General features: G+C 32.4%; 1 protein-coding gene across 4 annotated transcripts in view; it reads right to left on the bottom strand.

Moving 5' to 3' along the window:
* LOC145239866 (tubby-related protein 4-like) overlaps positions 1-20951 on the bottom strand; it is a 647302-nt gene that overhangs the window by 379879 nt on the left and 246472 nt on the right. For all 4 annotated transcript variants that reach the window (XM_080103438.1, XM_080103439.1, XM_080103435.1 and 1 more), the window contains exon 3: positions 15150-15314. In XM_080103438.1, the coding sequence (XP_079959564.1) occupies positions 15150-15314 (165 nt within the window). The remainder of the gene's footprint in view (positions 1-15149; positions 15315-20951) is intronic.

Here is a 20951-nt window from a genome sequence, read left to right as displayed (position 1 = left end):
TGTTTGCTTTATCCTGGAAGGTGATTCTACCTATGTAGACCCCTGAGTGAATGTCTTTCCCTTCAGCAATGTCGAGAGAGAAAATGTTCAACAGTGAATAATTAGGGATTCAGGACAGAGAAGAGATTTCAAACTATGGTCAGCATCATATTCAGCAGTTTAAAAAATTCATAACCTTCAAGGATAGAAAATAGGGTTGTACCGATTAATTGGCAGGTAATTGGTAATCGGCCACTTTGCCAATTAATCGATAATCAGCAAATTTGCCGATTAATTGGCCGATTATTTACTTTTCTCTTTCCTATTAAATTTAAATTATTGCACTGCCAAGAGACCCATCAGATAGCTTTGACACATTAGCATAGTAACTGCTAATTTAACTTAACATTTGTTAAGTGTCTGGTCACTATTGTGGCTTTTTGAGCAAAAATTAGAAATTGTATTTTTAATTTTATTTAATGAAGTTAAATAAAATTAAAAATACAATTTCCAATTTTTGCTCTACTTCCTGTTCTATTCTTGTTGCCTCCTTTGCTTTAATAGTCTCCTCAGTAATCAAAGTTAAATACTTTCTTTATTCTCATGACGCAGCCTGTTCTTCATAGGTTCATATACATTACCACCTGTACTAAAGAGCCTCTCACCCTCTAAAATGAATGTTGTGTGCTTAAATATTTTGAAGCCAGTTTACTCAGCAGTGGTAAGGTCTCATGTGTCTTCCACTACTGAAATGGATCATCACCTCTTGCGAGTAGTTGTAAAGCTACGTAATGGTCAAGTTCTATTGTGCACTTAACCATAAGGGATTTACTCTTTTTGAGTTTTGATTGTGATTTTTGTATTTCTGTTGTAATTGCAGTTGCTTGGTTTAACTCAGTTTCTACCTGCTCTAAGTTTGACTTGTTACTGTAGACTTTTCAAAGCTAATTCACCAAACAGACTTGAAAAAAATACGGTTTTACTTTCACTTTGATCTTCTTGATCCTCAATAGAGCTTGAAGAAGTGTAAGCTGCCAATTCTGCATCATTTTTTTTTTATTATTCAATTTTCACCCCAAACAAGGCACAGTGCTACTTTGAAGCAGGGGGCTACTATCAGGGACTTAATTAGCAGGGCCATTATGAAGGAAGATGAGTAGAAAGATGTTTGTTCACATTACACTTGAACTTCTGCATATCAGTACAGTTGGCCAAGCAGAATCCCGGAAGGGAGTTCCAAAGACCTGCAGTTCTGGGGAAGAAACTATTGGAGTAAAAGGCTTTCTTGCACCTAGGGATCTCTACTGTAAAGGGATGAGACTTACTAGCTTGTCAGGTTTGTCGGGGGTAGTTACGTCGGGGAGGTACAAGTGTTTGTAGTTCGTCAGAGCATTCACCATTAAAGTATTTGTAGAACAGGCAGAGGGATGCAACATCTCGTCGACTGAAGCCTAGATGACAGTTCAGGACCTATCAGGTTGGCGACTCTCTTTTGAACCCTGTTCAGGAGCGAGAGACAAGCAGCTGATGCACCAGCCCAGATGTGACAATAGTACTCCATACATGGACGAATGGTGGCCTTATAGAGGTACAGGATACTGTCAGGCGTAAGTAGTTTTCTAGCACGGTAGAGGGAGCCAACCTTCCTTGCAGCAGCCTTGGCAATGCTCTCAATGTATCTATTCCAGTTTATATTCCCTGTAAACGTTAGGCCGAGGAGTTTAAAAGAAGTACTTTCAGGCAATGTGTTCTTAGCCATTGCTATTGGTGGTAGAGAAGGTTTCTTGTAGTTATTGAAGGAAACAAGCTTAGTCTTAGCAGCATTGAATGTGACCATCCATTTTTGTCCCCATTTCACTACAGATTGGAGGCCATCCTCTAGTTTTTCTGCCATTTCCTTGGATATGTGTTCATTTGTTTTCCCCTCATATCTCTTATAGAGAGTGGTGTCATCGGCAAATATACCCATTTCTGAAACAATTTTATCAGGAAGGTCATTTATGAATATCAGGAATAATAGAGGTCCAAGGATAGACCCCTGAGGTACTCCCGCATTTATGTCATATTGTTTAGATGTACGACCATCGAGGACAACTTGGATTTTTCTCTTACTTAAGAAGGATTTAATTACATTATGAATTCTTCCAGTGATTCCATATGATCTAATTTTCCTTAGAAGACCATCGTGCCATACCCTGTCAAACATCTTAGATATATCAAGGGCTACCGCTCTACCCTCCCCTGTTTTGTCCAATGAACGGTATATACGTTCAGAAACTACAGTTAAGATATCTGCTATTGAACGGGCTTGCCTAAATCCATATTGTTTGTCAGTCAGGAGTTTAGCAGCTGTTAGGAAATGTAGCATCTAATACTTAGTGTCATTCTTTTTAAATTTTCAATTTGAATCTTGAATTTAGGAAAGTAGACATTTAGATAGGATGAAAATCTAGTTTCCATTTGTACTGACCAAAGATTTAGGTCACAAAACCAAAACGACTACTACCATCCTCTTCAACACTATATTAAACCTTCCTCTTCCCTACAGTGTAAAAGACAATTCTCACTCCTTAACCCTTCCTTACACCTAGTCACCCTGCTTACTGACTCCTCCCCTACCAGCCTGCTGCTACCATCCAAGTAGAGCACGCTGGTGCCTTTTCAACAAGAACGAGGCAGAGTTCACTGAGTCAACGTCCAGTACACACGTGTTTTGACGCCTGCTATACTCATGTCATCTTACCATGTTCACAGTGTTAACAGAAAATAAAATAATCCTTCAAATTAGTATTTGTGTTGTGTCTTATTCAAATGAGATAACAGCAAATATTACACGTTGATTTATTGACTTGTTCAACAGTGGTAAGGATTCCACTAAAGTCAGAAATATGAGGATTAGATTGGACATCTTTTTAAAGAAATAAACTCAAAGCTAAAATTATAGGTATTATCATTGATATAGTTGAAGTTTTGTGACTTCCTTTTTTGGTGATTTCTTCAAATGGATTCAGTAACTGGACAATTTCTTGAACAAATCCCCAATGGTAAGTTGTTAAGGTAGGAATTTTATAGCGTCAAAAATTCTTGTTTGAAAAAAAAAATGAACACATCTCTTATTAAAATGTTTTGGTTTGTGCAAATTATTCTGCTTCATATATATGCTATGAAAAAGTCCTTTCTGATTAATGTTTACCAGATAAAAAATATACTGATATTCTGAAAAAAAGCCAAGTTCATTTTTTTTAACCTGAAAAACACACCTAGAAGGCAACCGGAGGTTTCCCGGAAAATCTGTCCTGTTACTTTTTTTACTCATATCATGTTTAATGTTTGTGCAAAATTTCAAAAAATTTCAAAGCGTAGTTATTGAGAAAAGTGCAAATGGACAAAGGTGAATTTACAGGTCCACTCTCTTTTTGTCGGGAGACTAATAAAGATGTTAAAACAATAAAAATCAATAGTACTTATGCTGAGAACCTTTTTGGAAACCCATTTCTTAACATGTAGAGTAGAGAGTGTTTTTCTAACTAGTCCATACTTTCACCTAACAATTTAATAAACAATACAAAGCAAGTGATTTGTGCCACAAGCATTGAAAAAACAACTGAAGTTTTTTCTCTATACGTGTTTGACAGGGGAAGAGGTTGAGGAAACCACCTCAAATGGATCAATGTGATCAGTGCTGGCAAACAGAATCACAAAGAAATACCAATTATATAAAGAACTCTATTGCTGATAGCTCTTACTTTTATTAGAATTAAATTGATGTTAAACATGCTCATTTACTTAACTACATAAAATTATTAGATTTTCTTGAGGATACTATTTAAAAAGTACATGGTGTAAAGAGCAGACATTTGGATATAGCATTCTACAATATGTATTGATTAAGAATGCAAAATTCCAGATATTGCAAAATAGTTTTTGTGATATTTTGAAATTTGTATATGTTTATGGCATTTGATACTTTATTTTGAAATTTGTATATGTTTATGAAATTTGATACTTTATTTATTTATGTGATTTTGAAATTTGTATATGTTTATGAAATTTGATTATTTATTTATCTGATTTTGAAATTTGTATATGTTTATGACTTTTGATACTTTATTTATTTATGTGATTTTGAAATTTGTATATGTTTATGAAATTTGATACTTTATTTATTCATGTGATTTTGAAATTTGTATATGTTTATGACATTTGATACTTATTATGTATGTGATTTTGAAATTTGTATATGTTTATGAAATTTGATACTTTATTTATTTATATGATTTTGAAATTTGTATATGTTTATGAAATTTGATTATTTATTTATGTGATTATGAAATTTGTATATGTTTATGACTTTTGATACTTTATTTATTTATGTGATTATGAAATTTCTATATGTTTATGACATTTGATACTTTATTTATTCATGTGATTTTGAAATTTGTACGCTTATGACATTTGATACTTTATTTACTTATGTGATTTTGAAATTTGTATATGTTTATGACATTTGATACTTTATGTGGTTTTGAATTTATACGTTTATGACATTTGATACTTTATTTATTTATGTGATTTTGAAATTTGTATGTTTATGACATTTGATACTTTATTTATTCATGTGATTATGAAATTTGTATATGTTTATGAAATTTGATACTTTATTTATTTATGTGATTATGAAATTTGTATATGTTTATGAAATTTGATACTTTATTTATTTATGTGATTATGAAATTTGTATATGTTTATGAAATTTGATACTTTATTTATTCATGTGATTATGAAATTTGTATATGTTTATGACATTTGATACTTTATTTATTCATGTGATTTTGAAATTTGTATATGTTTATGAAATTTGATACTTTATTTATTTACTTTCAACAAGTGGGTTTGAATTAGAATGAGGAAGTACATCCAGATTTTCAGTTATCTTTGAAAAACCTTGCAGAGGACCTATCGAAATTAAGTGATATGCATTTTAGCAGACAAACCCATGATGGGAAGCAATTCAAAGAAATGTATCTGTTTTGTGATGTGTCTAAAGAAGGATATGGCTTTGCTGTCTACTATGTTGAGGATAAAAAATCTTCTTTGATTTTTGTCAAGGCACGAGTTGTACCAGTGAAAGATAAGAATAATCTTTAAAACTGACGAGTGTTTTTGTTGCCCTGAAATGTCTGCCTACTACATTGGATGGATGCAAGAGTGTCTGCTATTCAAGGTTGTGTATAGCAACATCTTTCATACCATAGCTAGTAAAAGTATTTTTGCAAGAAATAGATTAAAAGATATTTTGCAAATGAGCCTCGATTTGCAAAACCGAGTATGGCATCGAACCAACCTTCAGGTATATTTGTATCACTGAGAATTCAGTAGATTAATCACCAAAGGATTAATGATGAAAAAGTTTCAGGACAACTTTTTGGTGTCATGGTCCATCTCGGTTGCATGGTGACTTGGTCGGAGCAGGATTGGTGCCAGTAGATCGCCCTTTCTTCAAAGAATTTCATGATGGTTTGGAATGAGGAGTCTACTTCAGTAATCTTTAATTTTGAATTGAGCATTTTCCTGTGATTGTTTCCTGTGATATATATATATATATATATATATATATATACAATCAAACTAAAGAAGAACTGTGGAAATATATATGTATTGGATTGTTACTAGCTTCCTTGGATTTGTTATAATATGCATTGGATCTTTTTACCTGCCGAATACCAAGAGCTTCGATTACAGGATTTAGCATACACTTTTGATTAAAAGTTCAATATCCATTTTTTTTTTTTGCTGCATCAATATCTAATTTCCCTTATTCTATGTAGCTAAAATGATTTAAAAACTTTTAAAACATTTAATTTAAGTTTCTATGTTTATTACCTTTAGCAAATTAGGTGCAAATCTTTTATAATATTTGCTAATATTTTTCCTCCGAGTATAAACATAGAAAACTCATGGGTTAAGGAAATATATTTTACTATACTGTATTCTTTGTCTTGCATACAATAAAATTTCTATATTTGAAATTTAACTTTTCCAAATCACAAATTTTAAATTCTTAAAATGATGATTTATTTGCTCTATTTAGTATATTGAGCAATTTTATTTAGCTGGGAAAGTCTTATATAAGATATTACATCAAATAAAATTTTGTAAGACTAATAATCACTGGATTTGCTCACCAGTAGATATATTCTATTTCATTATTCTGAATAATATATATATATATATATATATATATATATATATATATATATATATATATATATATATATAATATAATATAAAGCTGAACGTCTGTGTGTGTGTCTGGTCACGAATAGGCTCCTATATGGTTGACTATTATAGAAAACTGATCACATATAATGATAGAAGATGTATCGAGACACAGGAATGGGTATGTTTGATCTGGCATAATGATGATTCATTAAAATTGTGGGGTCTGCGTACATGCCTGGTCCACAAAGTATGGAAATAAAAAATTTAAAAATTAAAAAAAAACGTTTACAAGTGTTTTTGATATAGATGTACATAATAATACTTTGATAAGTATGTTTTAACTTAAATAGGGATGGTATAATAAAATTGTGGGGTCAGCGTTCGCGCCTGGCCTCCAAAGAATGGAAATAGGCACAAACTTTAATAAAGACTTTTCATATGTATCTGCGTAAGTATACTTTGATAATTATGTTTCAATTTGAAGAAATATGGTATTATAAAATTATGGGGTGTTCGTTCGCGCCTGACCTCCATAGAATGGAAATATGTCACAAAGTTTAACAAGGTTTTTTAATATAGATCCACAGAATATTGTGATAAGTTTTTCAGTGTGAACAGGTATGGTATAATAAATTATGGGGTTTATCTATTTTATTTTTACTTTCATCATATTTTGCTTTGGTTTTGATACCCCCAAATTCGAAGCTATCTCTTTACAACCCTTCCTTTTCATAACCTATCATACTTTCATAAATCAGAGTCCATTTTCTGTAGGTTGTTTTTGAACCCAGTCAACGACGGGTACTTTTGCTAGTATATATATATATATATATATATATATATATATATATATATATATATATATATATACTAGCAGTATTACCCGGCCTTGCTCGGGGGTTGCTTTGATGTCTTTTTTATGCTTATTTTGATCAGTATATTTGGTAATTCCAATATTTTCTTCTTTTTTTTTTTTTTTTTTTTTTTTTTTTGCAATCCTAAAATTTGTTCAGTAAATTTCGGTTATACTGACACTATATTGATTAACGTAGCCCCACAGTGGATGCAACATGCCAGCAACAATCTAATTTCTGTGATTTGTCCCCTTAGCAGCTATTCTTCCATTTCTTGAACCGTATGCAAAAGAAACCACAGGATCAACATCGACTACCTATTTGTTGTAAGAATTTTTGTGGTTGTTGCTGTACAGTTCTACAATTAGTCAACTGTGTCGAAAAATTCCTTATCTTATGTTGTTGGCCATACAACATGCTTAGTTACTGGGGCCTATGTTTTGTTAAACCGAGATATAAGAAACCTCTGAATCATATTTTCACTACATATATGTGAACTGTTTTGCAATTTCTTCAGGATCAGTTCCTTGTTCAATAGACGTTCAGAATCAGAAACATAATTTACTTTTGCACTGCTAAAAAACACAGAAATTTTCAAGTCTTATAAAATTCTTTGCAGGTAATGAAAAAAATTAAAAAATTACATGCTGAGTTTGAACCTACAGACTATATCATGCAAAACAAAAAACATGCTATCAACTTATATGATATGGAAAATATGGTTTTACCGATGATAGATAAATTAAAATAACAGTCTTGATTATCGATTATCGGTAATTATCAGAGGTATTCTGTGACAAAACTTGACAAAAATTACTCTTTTTTTTTTTACATGGTAGTCACCACTTATCAAGGCCCGGAAGCCATTCGGGGATAAGGGTTATTGCGCATACATAATCAATGGGATAATATCGTAGTAATCGTTAGTAATGGAGATTTGGTAAAGAGTCTTACTTAAGGGGCGCTTTATCACAAATTTGTTTATGTTGGACTTGAAGACATCCAAATTGTAGTCAGGTGGGAAACAAGCAGACGGAACAGTTCCACAGGCGTGCGCTTCTAATAAAGAAGCTTTGTTCATGGAATATGTGTTTTGATTTAGGTACAGATAAAGAGTGGGGAAAAATATTGACAGTGGTTTCAGCTAGATGGGTGTTTTTTGTGAAATATTGGCGAGGAGGGACCAGAGATTGGAGCTCAGACGAGCACTTGCCATGGAAATAACGATAAAACAAGGACAGGCTCACAACGTCTCTTCTGTGGGAGAGAGGTTGCAGGGAGAGAAAAGGGCATCCCCCACTAGGCTATGAAGTATATTTTGTACTCTGTCAAGGCAGGAGAGACTTTTCAGCAGCTCCTGGCCCGATGTGGCAGCAGTACTCCATTCTTGGACGTACTTGGCTTTTATATAGATAGAGAATTGCATCAGCAGTGAGATATCTACTGGAGCGGTAGAAGGATCCTACCATTTTTTCAGCGACCTTGGCAACAGACTTGATGTACGTGTTCCATTTCAGATCAGGAGTAAAGGTTAAGCCCAGAAGCTTGTCAAAATATGGAGCCTTCCCAAGACGAGAGTCATCCATTTCAATTGATGCCAGATGGGGATCAGAACATTGATGATGTAAGGATAAAAGCTTGGTTTTGGATGCATTAAAAGTAACAAACCACCTCTTTCCCCATTGAACCATTTGCTCAAGATCAGAGAAGAGAGAATCAGAGAGAACTTGGTCATTTACGGTCTTAGATGTGCTACCATAGATTGTAGTGTTATCAGCATAAATGTCTACAAATGATGTAAGGATATGATTTGGAAGATCATTAATATAGATCTGCTGAGGAACTCCAGCATTAATACTGTGGGTCTCTGATTTCTGCCCATCAACCACTACTCTTATGAGCCTGTCAGAGAGAAATGATTTAATAATTGAGAAAACATTTCCAGTTATACCGTAGCTGAAAATCTTGTGAAGTAGGCCTTTATGCCATACCTTATCAAAGGCCTTTTATATGTCAAGAGCAACTGACCTAGAAAGGAAGCCTTTGTCAAGAGATTCACTAATCCTATGAGATATAACCGTTAGCACATCTGCTGTAGATCTAGCAGAACGGAAACCATATTGCATGTCACTAAGAAGGTTATTTCTGCTGAGGTGGTTGACTACTTCTTTATTTAATACGGATTCCAGCAACTTACTCATGACTTAATACAGGGTATACTGATGAGGTTTTCCAGGGTGTTGGGAAGCACTTCTCCTTAAGGATACACTTAAACAGTTTTGTAAGTATAGAGGCAAGTTCTGGTTGAAGCTTTTTCAACACTATAATTGGAATGCCGTCAGGGCCAGTTACTTTACTGGAATCAAGGTTCTTGATTAGCTTGGCGACCTCACACACAGATATTTGTATGTTGCATAGTGTGTTGTCTGTTATACGAGGAAATATGGGGAGTTGATGGCCTTTGTCGCATAGGGTAGAATTAGCTGCAATGTTCTTGGCAAATAGTCTGGCTTTGTCTGATGCTGACGAGATGACCTCAGGTCCATTGATGATGGTTAGGATAGAATGCACGCTTCTGTTCAGGATCCTGTTTGCTATTTGCCAAAACTGGTGGGAACCAAGCCGCTGCTCAGCTACTTTGGATTAAATGGACTGAGCATATAGCTTCTTTTTTTTTTTTTTTTTACATAGGCATCACCACATTATATAGATAGCTCTCTTGCATTTTTTATTACTCTTTTACAGTGGTTGCTGGCAGTCCTGAAAGCAGCTTTAGTACATCTATTATGTTGGTAGCTATGGAAAAAGTGATTTCTGTGCGCGATGGTAGCAGCACATTCTTGGGAGAACCATGGCTGACTATTAGGTTTTTGTTAGAAGTTTTTGGATGGTATGAATCGGTCTATGCCTACAATTATCCATTCGGCCAGGTGTGATACTATAGAGGACGCATCCTTTTTAAACATGGAATGCAGAGGTAGATCAGATATAAATGTGCGGAAGCTATCCTCGTCAGCTATACAGTACAGTGGAGAGGTACGTCTGAAGATTATTACATTTCATTTTTACCTACACTGGTACAACCAAGTGGTCGGAAGATCCCAGAGAAGATAGAACAGAACATGAACATAGCTCAGGGCAAGTTGTGAGAAAAAAGTCTAGAAGGCTTGCATACTGACCAGTAGTATCGGGCACATGGGTGGGTTCGTGAACAATCTGAGTGAGGTCATAGAGAATCGAGAAGTCATGACAGAAACTCCCCTCATCATCTGTCTTATTTGAGTGGATCAGCCATTCCACATTGTGGACATTGAAGTCACCACAGATGTGAATGTTAGCCGAAGGATGAGCAGACAGGATGTGGTCAATTTTCTCAGATATGCTCTTAAAGATAGTAACTCCGCTGTTATGGGGCCGATAGAGGGCAAATATAAATGCAGTGGTGTAAGCAAGTGCAACCTGGAAGCACATATAAGGTAAATTAGAGTCTTCTCTGGAGATACCCCTACCACACGGAAAGCCATTTTTAATGTAGGCACATATTTCATGCCCATGGCGATCTTGGGGGTCAGATTTAAATGTTAAGTTAGAGTATACATTAATTATGAAATCATCTAGGGAAGTGGTCGGCTCTATGCCAGTTTCGCTAAGGAACAATATGTCTGCTTTTGTCTCCTGTAATTGGGTTTCAACCTCTGGAAGGTTGGAACGTAGACTCTTGATGTTGGAGAAGGAGACATGGTAGTAGGGGTCTACATTGGAGGATGGGGTTCTAGGTTTATTTGTGTTTTGTGTTTTTTTTTCTGGAGATATTTCATGTTGAGGTTTTGGGATATGTGGAACAGGTCAACAGACTTGGTTAGAGCAGGACAGAGAGGGAAAGAAAGATAGAGAAAGACAAGAATTTTTTTTTTTGTAGCACATAATAAGGTAAAGCCGTAACAATTACCCACTAGTATGGCAGTGAGAGGCCCCACCAGAAACTACTGCATGGTCCAGAATCCATTCACCAAATGGCAGTACAGCAGCCCCAGTACTTTGCACCTGCTGATAGGACAGTCTCCTTTGTGGTTAATCCAAGGTTCGGGTCCCTGACTATCAGGCGGATAACGTCAGCCCAGATGAAACTTTTACCTCCAGGACCCTTTCTAGTGACATGGCCACAAGGATAGACATAGAAGCAGAAAATTTCTGACATCTCAGGCTACTGTTCACGAAGTACTGCCAACCTGGAAAGCAGCTTTTTCTTCACGCTTTGTCAGAAAAATCACTCATTGGAAATGAAGACTGAGAGACAAATAAGGAGATGTGAGAGTTACTGGAGCTGCTGATAACACATTCACAGTGCAAGTTCTGTAAATCTTAAAGAAAATATTCAGTCGCTTCAGAGTCTATAAGGAACTCACTCACTCACACACACACAGACAAAGTTGCATTTATATAATTGTAGAGATACAGGATACGGTGACCTAGGATATGTTTTTCTCAGGTTACGATGTGGAATACAATGTTTTTCCGGATGGTTACGGCATTTGCCCCACGTTACGGTGCTATTTATAATGTTATTGTGTGCATTATATACTGTACTGTGTTTTGTTACTAATTCTTAATGCTGTATCCCAAGGTTCTACAGTATATATATATAATTATTTTAATTATATTTACAACAGTATATATATATATATATATATATATATATATATATATATTTAAAAGAGTGTAGCCATCAACAATTGTGGGTTTTTTTAAAAGGTTTTCATCATATTTTTATTTTAAAATACCCACAATTGTTGATGGCTACACTCTTTTAAATATACATTTTTTTCTCTCGTTGGAACTACACAATCATCACTTTAAATATATATATATATATATATATATACATACATATATATATATACATACATATATATATATATATACATACATATATATATATATATACATACATATATATATATATACATACATATATATATATATACATACATATATATATATGCATACATATATATATATACATACATATATATATATGCATATATATATACATACATATATATATACATACATATATATATATATATATATATATATATATATATATATATATATATATATATATATTAGACTGTTTTATTTTGTTAAAAATGGGCAAAAGTTATAGTTGGCTTAAAATGTGTGCTTTGAATTAACTCTCAAACTGATTAACCGATCATAACGAATTTATGAAAACAGCTGCCTGATATAATAGTGGGTAATATGAGACATATAATTTAGGTTTCTAAAAAATAGACAAAGATATGGTGGAAATTCAAAAACCTCTGATTTTTCTGAATCTTTAACTATGGGAAAGCTATGATTTTGTAAAGTATTGAAAAAATACAAATGATTAGAAAGCAAAATAAAAAAAAATATTAATCTATTTCATATCGTCGTCATTGTTAGGGTTTTTAGTCACACCTTGTCGAGGCCCATCATAGAGTAGCATAAACTTCAGTAAACACAACTAACAAAATCTATCATAAACTGATTAGAGGTAAGTAGATATGAGTTTTAACATTGTTCTTACAATGGTCTCATATCGAAATTGTTCAATAAAATTAAAACAATAAAAACATTCATGAAAATATCTCACAATGATATCTGTTTTCTTTGAATGAAAATCAATTTGATTTCATCTTAAGAAAAATACCAAAAATATTGTTTGATTTATCCTTGGAATTCTTTTCATGTGGAAAGAGCAAAAACTAAAATGGCTACCTACTTTCAGATAAACAATAGCAGAGAACATTCATTCATAAAAGCGCCTAATATTCATATGAGTCAAGTTCTCACATATTTCTTGCTTCTTCTCCTACACCCCTTCCTCCTCCTTCTCATAGCAATAAACTATGCTTTATCAGATCACAATTCAAGAGAGAATCTTGTTTCTGCACTCTGCAGCTAAACAACACAGGATCCAATCAATACTCATCTACTCAAAAATCTTAAATTGCTGGTCACTTGAGAAACAATGATCTCAGTATGGTTTTATAAAGAAATCAAAGAAAATTGAACAGTTCAAGAATGCTAATGCATTTTTAATTATTTTAAAACTAAATTCCAAACTGTAACAGAATGGAAATAAACTTGAGCCACATTAATAATTTTTTGAAATTTGTAGGTACATGAATTAAGATATCTGATTGATACTAAAAACAGATTGAAAAAAGAATGTTCTTTTTAGAATGATACACTACAGAATTCATACTTCTTCAAATCCGATCAGAACTGTCAACCCTAATTCAAAATTACGCATAGGAATGAATGTAAGCATAATTTTTACTTTCAAATGTAAAAGCTGTGTAGATAAACATCACCAGCCAAAGCAACAAAAGTAGAAGAAAAATTGGGTTTGTATTACTGTACACATAGATTCGAAAAAGTTGTTAAAAAACAAATATATAACAAATAAATGTTATCAAAGGCAAGATAAGTTACTTTTCTACCTAACTGGATATATTTTTTGTGTTTTTATTCAATGTAACATGCTTATTCAGCTCGAAAAGCACACAGTGTTTACCGATGTATTGGAAAATTCAAAATGGCGCCCGACGCTCTCTTTAACACGGTAAGTTCAGGAAAAGATGTTATAAATAATAAACTAGACAAAATAATGTTAGAAATTTATATGTTACCGTGACATTAGTTGACATATATTCGGTGTTTTTTTAATAGTATTTTGTCTAGTTTATTATTTATAACACCTTTTTCCAAACTTACCATGTTAAGGAGAGTGTCGGGCGCCATTTTGAATTTTCCAATACATCGGTAAACACTGCATGTTTTTCGAGCTGAATAAACATGTTATATTGAATAAAAACAAAAAAAATGTATCCAGTTTGGTAGAAAAGTAACTTATCTTGCCTTTGATAATATTTATCTGTTATATATTTGTTTTTTTGACAACTTTTTCGAATCTATGTGTACAGTAATACAAACCCGAAAAATTTACCGGATTATAAAACTTAACATAAAATCAACTTTAAAATGTTATTTGGATTGTCACACACAATCATTATTTAGATTGTCACACACAATCATTATTTGGATTGTCACACACAATCATTATGCTGCAAAATATTTTGTTTTTGTTCTTTAGTCATACATTTATTTTTCCAACATTTCATATCATCTGTGAGATGCCAATACTTTATTAAGATTTGTATAAATCTAATCAATAATTTGGAACTATCAAACCAACAATTGAATAAATTAAGTAATAAGATTATTTCTTTATTGACAAATGTAATTAAACAGGATGTCTTAATGAACCATTTTTTTAATCAGCCAAATTTTTGTTTTTTTTCTCCTCATCTTTTGTAACAAATTTCTAAACTTTTTATCCTTAAATAATCTAACTATTTAACTTCTGTACGTAATTAAATCCACAACAATGCTTTTGCATTTGTTCAGTTTTTAACCTTTTGTCAATTGTTAAAAAAAAATGAATTGTTTCATGACCGTTTTAACATGGAAAAGAATTTGGAAGCCTTAAAAGCGTCACTCATGTGAATCAACACTAATACTTCAAAGTGATCTTTTGGATTGATAGAGTATCAAACATATATGAATAAACAATTTTTACTGAATGTTTATTTTCTTGGAAATCAAACATAACACTAATCATAGTGCCTTGTATATATCTATTTTGAATTTATCAAGTGATCAAAATTTGGAAATAGAATCTTTTTTTAACTGAAAGTAAAATTTATAAAACTAATTACATGATGAGTCTTGAAAACTACATTATAAAGACAAAATTAATCACTTTTTAAAAATCTTCTTTAGTTGTAACTATAATGAATACACAGAAGAAAAATAATGAATTAAAATATTAGCTTTTGTAGCTGAGATTCACATATAAAGGCCAAATAATTTTCTTTGAAATTTAAAAAAATTAATTAACTAATTCTTTATGAACCAATTCTATTGGACCATTCATTTTGAAATAATTTTCAATAATAAATTATGACTTATAATGGCTTATAAAACAAAATACAAAGAAAACTGTAGTTTTCAGTGTAAGAAAGTGAAAATAACACCACTTACTCTTTGGTCATCAGGGGACCATACACCACACGTTATAGAGGCATTGTCCAAATTCAGCATGGATGACCAGTACCTTTGCCCAGCAACAGAGCCCACCAGCACAAATCCATCCCAGTAACATATAAGTGCCATACGGCCATCATGTGACCACGCAAAGTCTGTAACCTGCAAAAAAAAAGTTAAAGAATACAAACTTTTGAAATGATGATTGATATTCATATTATTTGAATTCTTCAGACGACCATTCTCATCTTCAGTATCATTTTTCACAACATTTCGGCTGATGTAACCTCCAGCTTGTATCTTGTCGAACTCAGGAATCTGCACAGCATTTGGAACAGAACCCTTTCATGGGGGTAGCATATTCTCATTTCGTTAGCCATATATATGGTCATATTATTACTACATATTATTATATATATATACATATATATATATATATATATATATATATATATATATATATTCTATAGATTTCTATATCATCTTGACATTGGGTGGTTACACGGTTGAGCACTCTAGAAAATAAATCTTATCCTATATCTACAACTGAAAGGGAACAATTTGGAAAATGAACAAACGAGAACTCAGATACTCTCCATAAGACATTCCGACGCCCAGCAACACATTTTACCCAAAATCTCTTATTAATAAAATGGAAGGTGTTGTGAAACATGTGAGGTGGGAATATCATCTTTCTACTTCTATGGAAGACCCAAATGTAAATAACCACTATGGTCTGAAATCCTACAAACAAAGCCCCTGAAATGAACGCCTTTGAGAAAGACCTGCTGGATTTAATTCCCAAAGTCCGTTTCACACGAAATAACACCACCTTTCAAAGAAACTTATCCGCTGACGTCAAAAAACTTAAATCTAGTGAACACACTCTCACATTTGCAGATAAAACCAGAAACATCTACAAAATTCATAAAAACAAATACAAAGATCTTGCCGTAAACAGCATCACAAAGTAATACCAAATCGCGTCAAGCCACACCTTATCCAATATAAACAATGAAGCCTCAAACCTTGTAGCAAAGCTGAAAATCGATTACAGAGCCAATCAGCTAGCACAGAAAATAACCTTCATTACCTTGAAGAATCAAAAACCCCATTTTCAAGACAGACCAACTTGCAGACTTATCAACCCAGCTAAGAGTGAAATGGGTCTAGCAAGTGAATATATTATCAGGAAAATTAATAAATATATAAAAAAACACTCCAACCTAAGACTTTGGACTAATTCCCAAGAATCCATCCACTGCTTCAAAGCCATTTCCAATAAAGAACAATGCAAATTTACTCAGTTCGACATTACTGACTTTTATCCTTCCATCAGCAGGGAAATCCTCACCAGCTCTTTAGCCTTCGCCAAATCTTTCATGGAGATAAGTGACTTAGAACTTGAAACTATCCTCCATGCTACAAATTCACTCCTCTTCTTTGACAACAAAACGTGGGTTAAGAAATCCAATCGTGAGGACCCCTTTGATGTTCCCATGGGAGCCTTTGATAATGCAGATGTGTGATCTGGTAGGCCTCTTTATTCTCCACTCCCTGCACAACAAGTTCCCCAATCATGAATTCAGCCTCTACCGAGATGATGGTTTATGTCTCTCATGCAACTACAATGGTTAGAACCTAGACAGCTTCAGAAAACAAATGACCACATTCCTTAAAGAACTCAGTTTTAATATCACCATTGACACAAACCTCACTAGTGTGGATTTTTTAGATGTAACATTGGACCTGGCCAGCAATTCTACCAGACTCTACCACAAGTCTAGGTCTGGTAGAGTTGCTGGACAGGTCCAATGTTACATCTAAAAAATCCACACTAGTGAGGTCTGTGTACATCAATACTCAATCGTGCCACCCACCCCGTGTTTTCCACAACCTTGTCCCCAGCATCAGATGAAGAATCTCCAACCTTTCATCCAGCCTAGAGATTTTCCAGCAAGCTGCACCATATTACAACAGGACTCTACGAGAAAGTGAATACCAGAAAGACATCTCATTTATACCCAATCCACCCACCAGACAGCGCAGATCCAACAGATCCAGGAACATAATTTGGTTCACCCCCCCATTCTCCCTCAATGTCAAGTACAATATAGGTAGAAAATGTCTCCATCTAATAGATAAACATTTTCCACCCACTAACAAACTCCATAAAATCTTTAGCAGAAACACAATCAATTTTAATATTAATAATAATAATATTATTATTTTTACTTGATTTTTATTTTTTTTACCTTATTACCTTTTTTACCTTATTAGTTTTTTTACCTTATTAGTTATTGTGTCTTTATTTTTTCCTTTATTATTTTATCATCATTATTATTGTTGTTATTGTTATTATTTTTATTATTATTTTTATTATTATTATTAATAATAATAATAATAATAATAATAATAATAATAATAATAGTAGTAGTAGTAGTAGTAGTAGTAGTAGTAGTAGTAGTAGTAGTAGTAGTGATGAATGGATTGGTAATAATATTAATAGTAGAGATGGCAGTATTGGTCAATTTTGTGAAAGTAGTAGGACTATCTCACCATAGATGTATTACTTTTGATTATATTTTCTATATATTTATATGTGCTGATATTCCTTTATAGTCCTTAAGTGTCATTTACTATTAGATAAGTTATTTAAAAATTACTTTAATTATTTTTAATTATCTTAAATTTCTCCCTTCACATTTATTCTATTTTTTTTTTAAATTTTAATAATTTCTTGAAAGTTTTATTTTATTTTTATTTAAATTTTATTTAAATTTTATTTTAATTTTATTCTAAATTAAATTTAAATTAATATATTCATGCTTTATTTCATTAGATATTTATTGCCATTAATTGTTGTACCTTTATTTATATGGGGTTATGTGTTCCTTTAAACAGTACATTTATTTTTTCAGAGAGGTTTTCCACCCACCCACCCCCGCTAAACATACACACACACACACACACACACACACACACACACACACACACTCTCTCTCTCTCTCTCTCTCTCTCTCTTTCATTCTCTCTCTCTATCACACACGCACTCATACACTTACACACACGCGCGCTTTCTTCCTTCCATAATCAAAATCTATTGGCGTCAATTAATAAGTTGTTTTAAACGCTCGTTTAACGTTTTTTTCTCTGTTTGTTTACTTTGCATAGTTTCAGTTTTTCAATGTCGCTGATGAATTTGCGCTGACTCTATCCAACCTCTTATGGTTGATTCAGCACAATTAAACCACTAGTACGACCTTGAAATATGTACATATAGTGTTGTAATAAATATTGTGTATATATATATAGTAATATTTTAGTAATATTTATCAATAAATTGTGATATACTAGAAATAAATTAAATTTAAGGCTCTTAAAATTCATACTAGAATCGTCCATAAATGGTTAGATTATTAAAAAAAATTCAACTGTAAAGTAATATTCTACTGAAGATTCCATTCTCAGTATGGGCTTCTAGAAAAAAAATACAATTGCGAATTACTTAGGACTTCTATTTGATGGAACAAGAGCATGCTACCCCCGTGAAGTAAATAAAGGATTGCGTTCAAAATTCTGCGCTGATTCCCAAGTTTTACAGAAACATTCCTGAGGTTAACAAGTTACACCTGAAAGAGGTTGGAGGTTACAACGATCGAAACATTGTGAAAATGACATTCAAGATGAGAACAGTTGTCTGAAAAATTTAAATAATATTAACAGATTTATTTTTAATAATAAGATTCGTGATTTTGCAAGTTTTAAAATAATTTTAAATTTATTTGAAGTGTAAAAAGGATAATAGTCTACAAATGTTTTGTGAATATTTTGCGAATGTTGTGTGAATGTTTCACAAATGTTTTGTGAATGTTATCGCAAATGTTTTGTGAATGTTTTGTGAATGTTATCGCAAATGTTTAGTGAATGTTTTGTGAATAAAAAAAAAATAGTTATGTCAATGTTAGGATATTTTTCTATTAAGAAAAAATTGTTCACAAACGTCAAATTGCATTTTTTAAACTTAGGTTTTACATATGAAATTAAATGCTTTTGGATTTATTAAACAATTCCACTTTTTTTAAATCTTTTGTTTATAGTTGAAAAGATTAATGAATTACTTCACGTTATTTTTAAATTTGAAAAGAATTTACAAGCATTTAAACTGTCAAATGCAAAGGTAATTTATTGTTTTAAACTTTTAAACAAATCTTCATTTATTGAAAGTTTTAAAGTTTCAAAAACTGTATACATCTAATCATTTTATAAAAACAAATTTGATTCAATAATCTTTTGCTGACCAATCGAGAGCAAAATTTAATTTTTAATATTTAAAAAAAATAATAAGTTGTTAAAAAAACAATCGACATATTTTTATTTAAATGTGGAATATAAATGAGCATAAAAAGATCCCGGGCAAGTTCATGTAAATTCAGATAGTTTAATATACAAGTTGAAATTTCTATTTTCATGTGTGTGTCGTTAAAAATCAGAATTCATAAAAGACGAACATATAGTTATGTACAATAAATAATTAAAACCTATTTTAACATTTTCTGCATATAAGAATGCTTAAGATCCATGACAAAACAAAAAATGATAAATTACATCAATTATAAAAAAAAGTAGATCCTATATTTTCTAAGTGAAAAAATTAAAAATCGTTTTTTTGAATTTAACATTTAATTTAGCAGAACTTGATGAATCTTCAAATACAGATAAAATATTGATAAATTGTTTACTTATAAATTGCCTTCAATAAGTTTCCAAACTTTTTCATATAGGCACTTTTATTGATAGTACACATGAGACTTTAGTCCTCTTTGAAGTAATCTCCTCCGGCTGCAATGCACTTGTACCATTCCAACAACTTCTGAAAGGCCCCAGGGAAGTCTTCTTGTGTGAGCGTGTGAATGACCCTCGTCACAGCCTCGTTCATCTTTTCAATTGTCTCATAACGACATGCTCTAAGGTTTCTCACAAATGGCAAGGTCTGGATTATAGGGAGGGTAAGGAATTGTCTTGATGCCAATCTTGGTCAAATAGTCTGTGACGATGGAGCACTCTTCGGACAAACTTTGCGCAAATCTTCTTCATCTTCAGTTCCTCGTAAATAATTGTGTGTACAGTTCCCACACTGATATCAAACTGTGCATTTATTGTCTCTATAGACACACGACGGTCCTTATTCATGAAATTCTTTATTTGGCCAATCAACTTTGGTGTTCTGACTTCCTTACTCCTCCCACACCTCCCATCATCTTTCATAGAGTCTCTGCCTTCCTTGAATCTCTTATGCCACTCAAAACCTGATGCTTGATTCATGTAAAATCGAAAAGCAGTCGAAAGCATTCCATACGTTTCTGTAGCATATTTTACAAGTTTAAAATAGAATTTTATTGCATATTATTCTACTAAAATGTCCCCACATCAAAATTGCATTTTTGAAATTCACCAGCTGTGACAATCAGGCTTTAGTAGGGTGTATTCCAATTCTTGCTGTAGTTATTCATCTGAAGTCATGAAAAGTAGTCATTCATCTCAAAAGATGTATAGCAATAACATACTGAATTTTCAAGAATCTATGACAATTTTAAATGCCTGTACAAAATAGTTTGGAAACTTATTGAAGGTACCTTCTACTTATAACTGAAACATTGATTAGAATTGCATATCAGTATCCTTGGTGAACTGATTGTAATCTCAAAAATGAAAAACAAAATTCGAATCTATTAAATATCTTATTAAAGAAAATTTTATTAAAAAAATATTTTCTTTAAAACATGGGGCGGGGGTTGA

Source organism: Euprymna scolopes, chromosome 19 (assembly GCF_053919585.1).
Source record: "Euprymna scolopes isolate OS-2025 chromosome 19, ASM5391958v1, whole genome shotgun sequence".
NCBI lineage: Eukaryota > Metazoa > Mollusca > Cephalopoda > Sepiida > Sepiolidae > Euprymna > Euprymna scolopes.
Note: the sequence above shows the minus strand (reverse complement) of the source record. Positions and strands in the feature narration are given on the sequence as shown.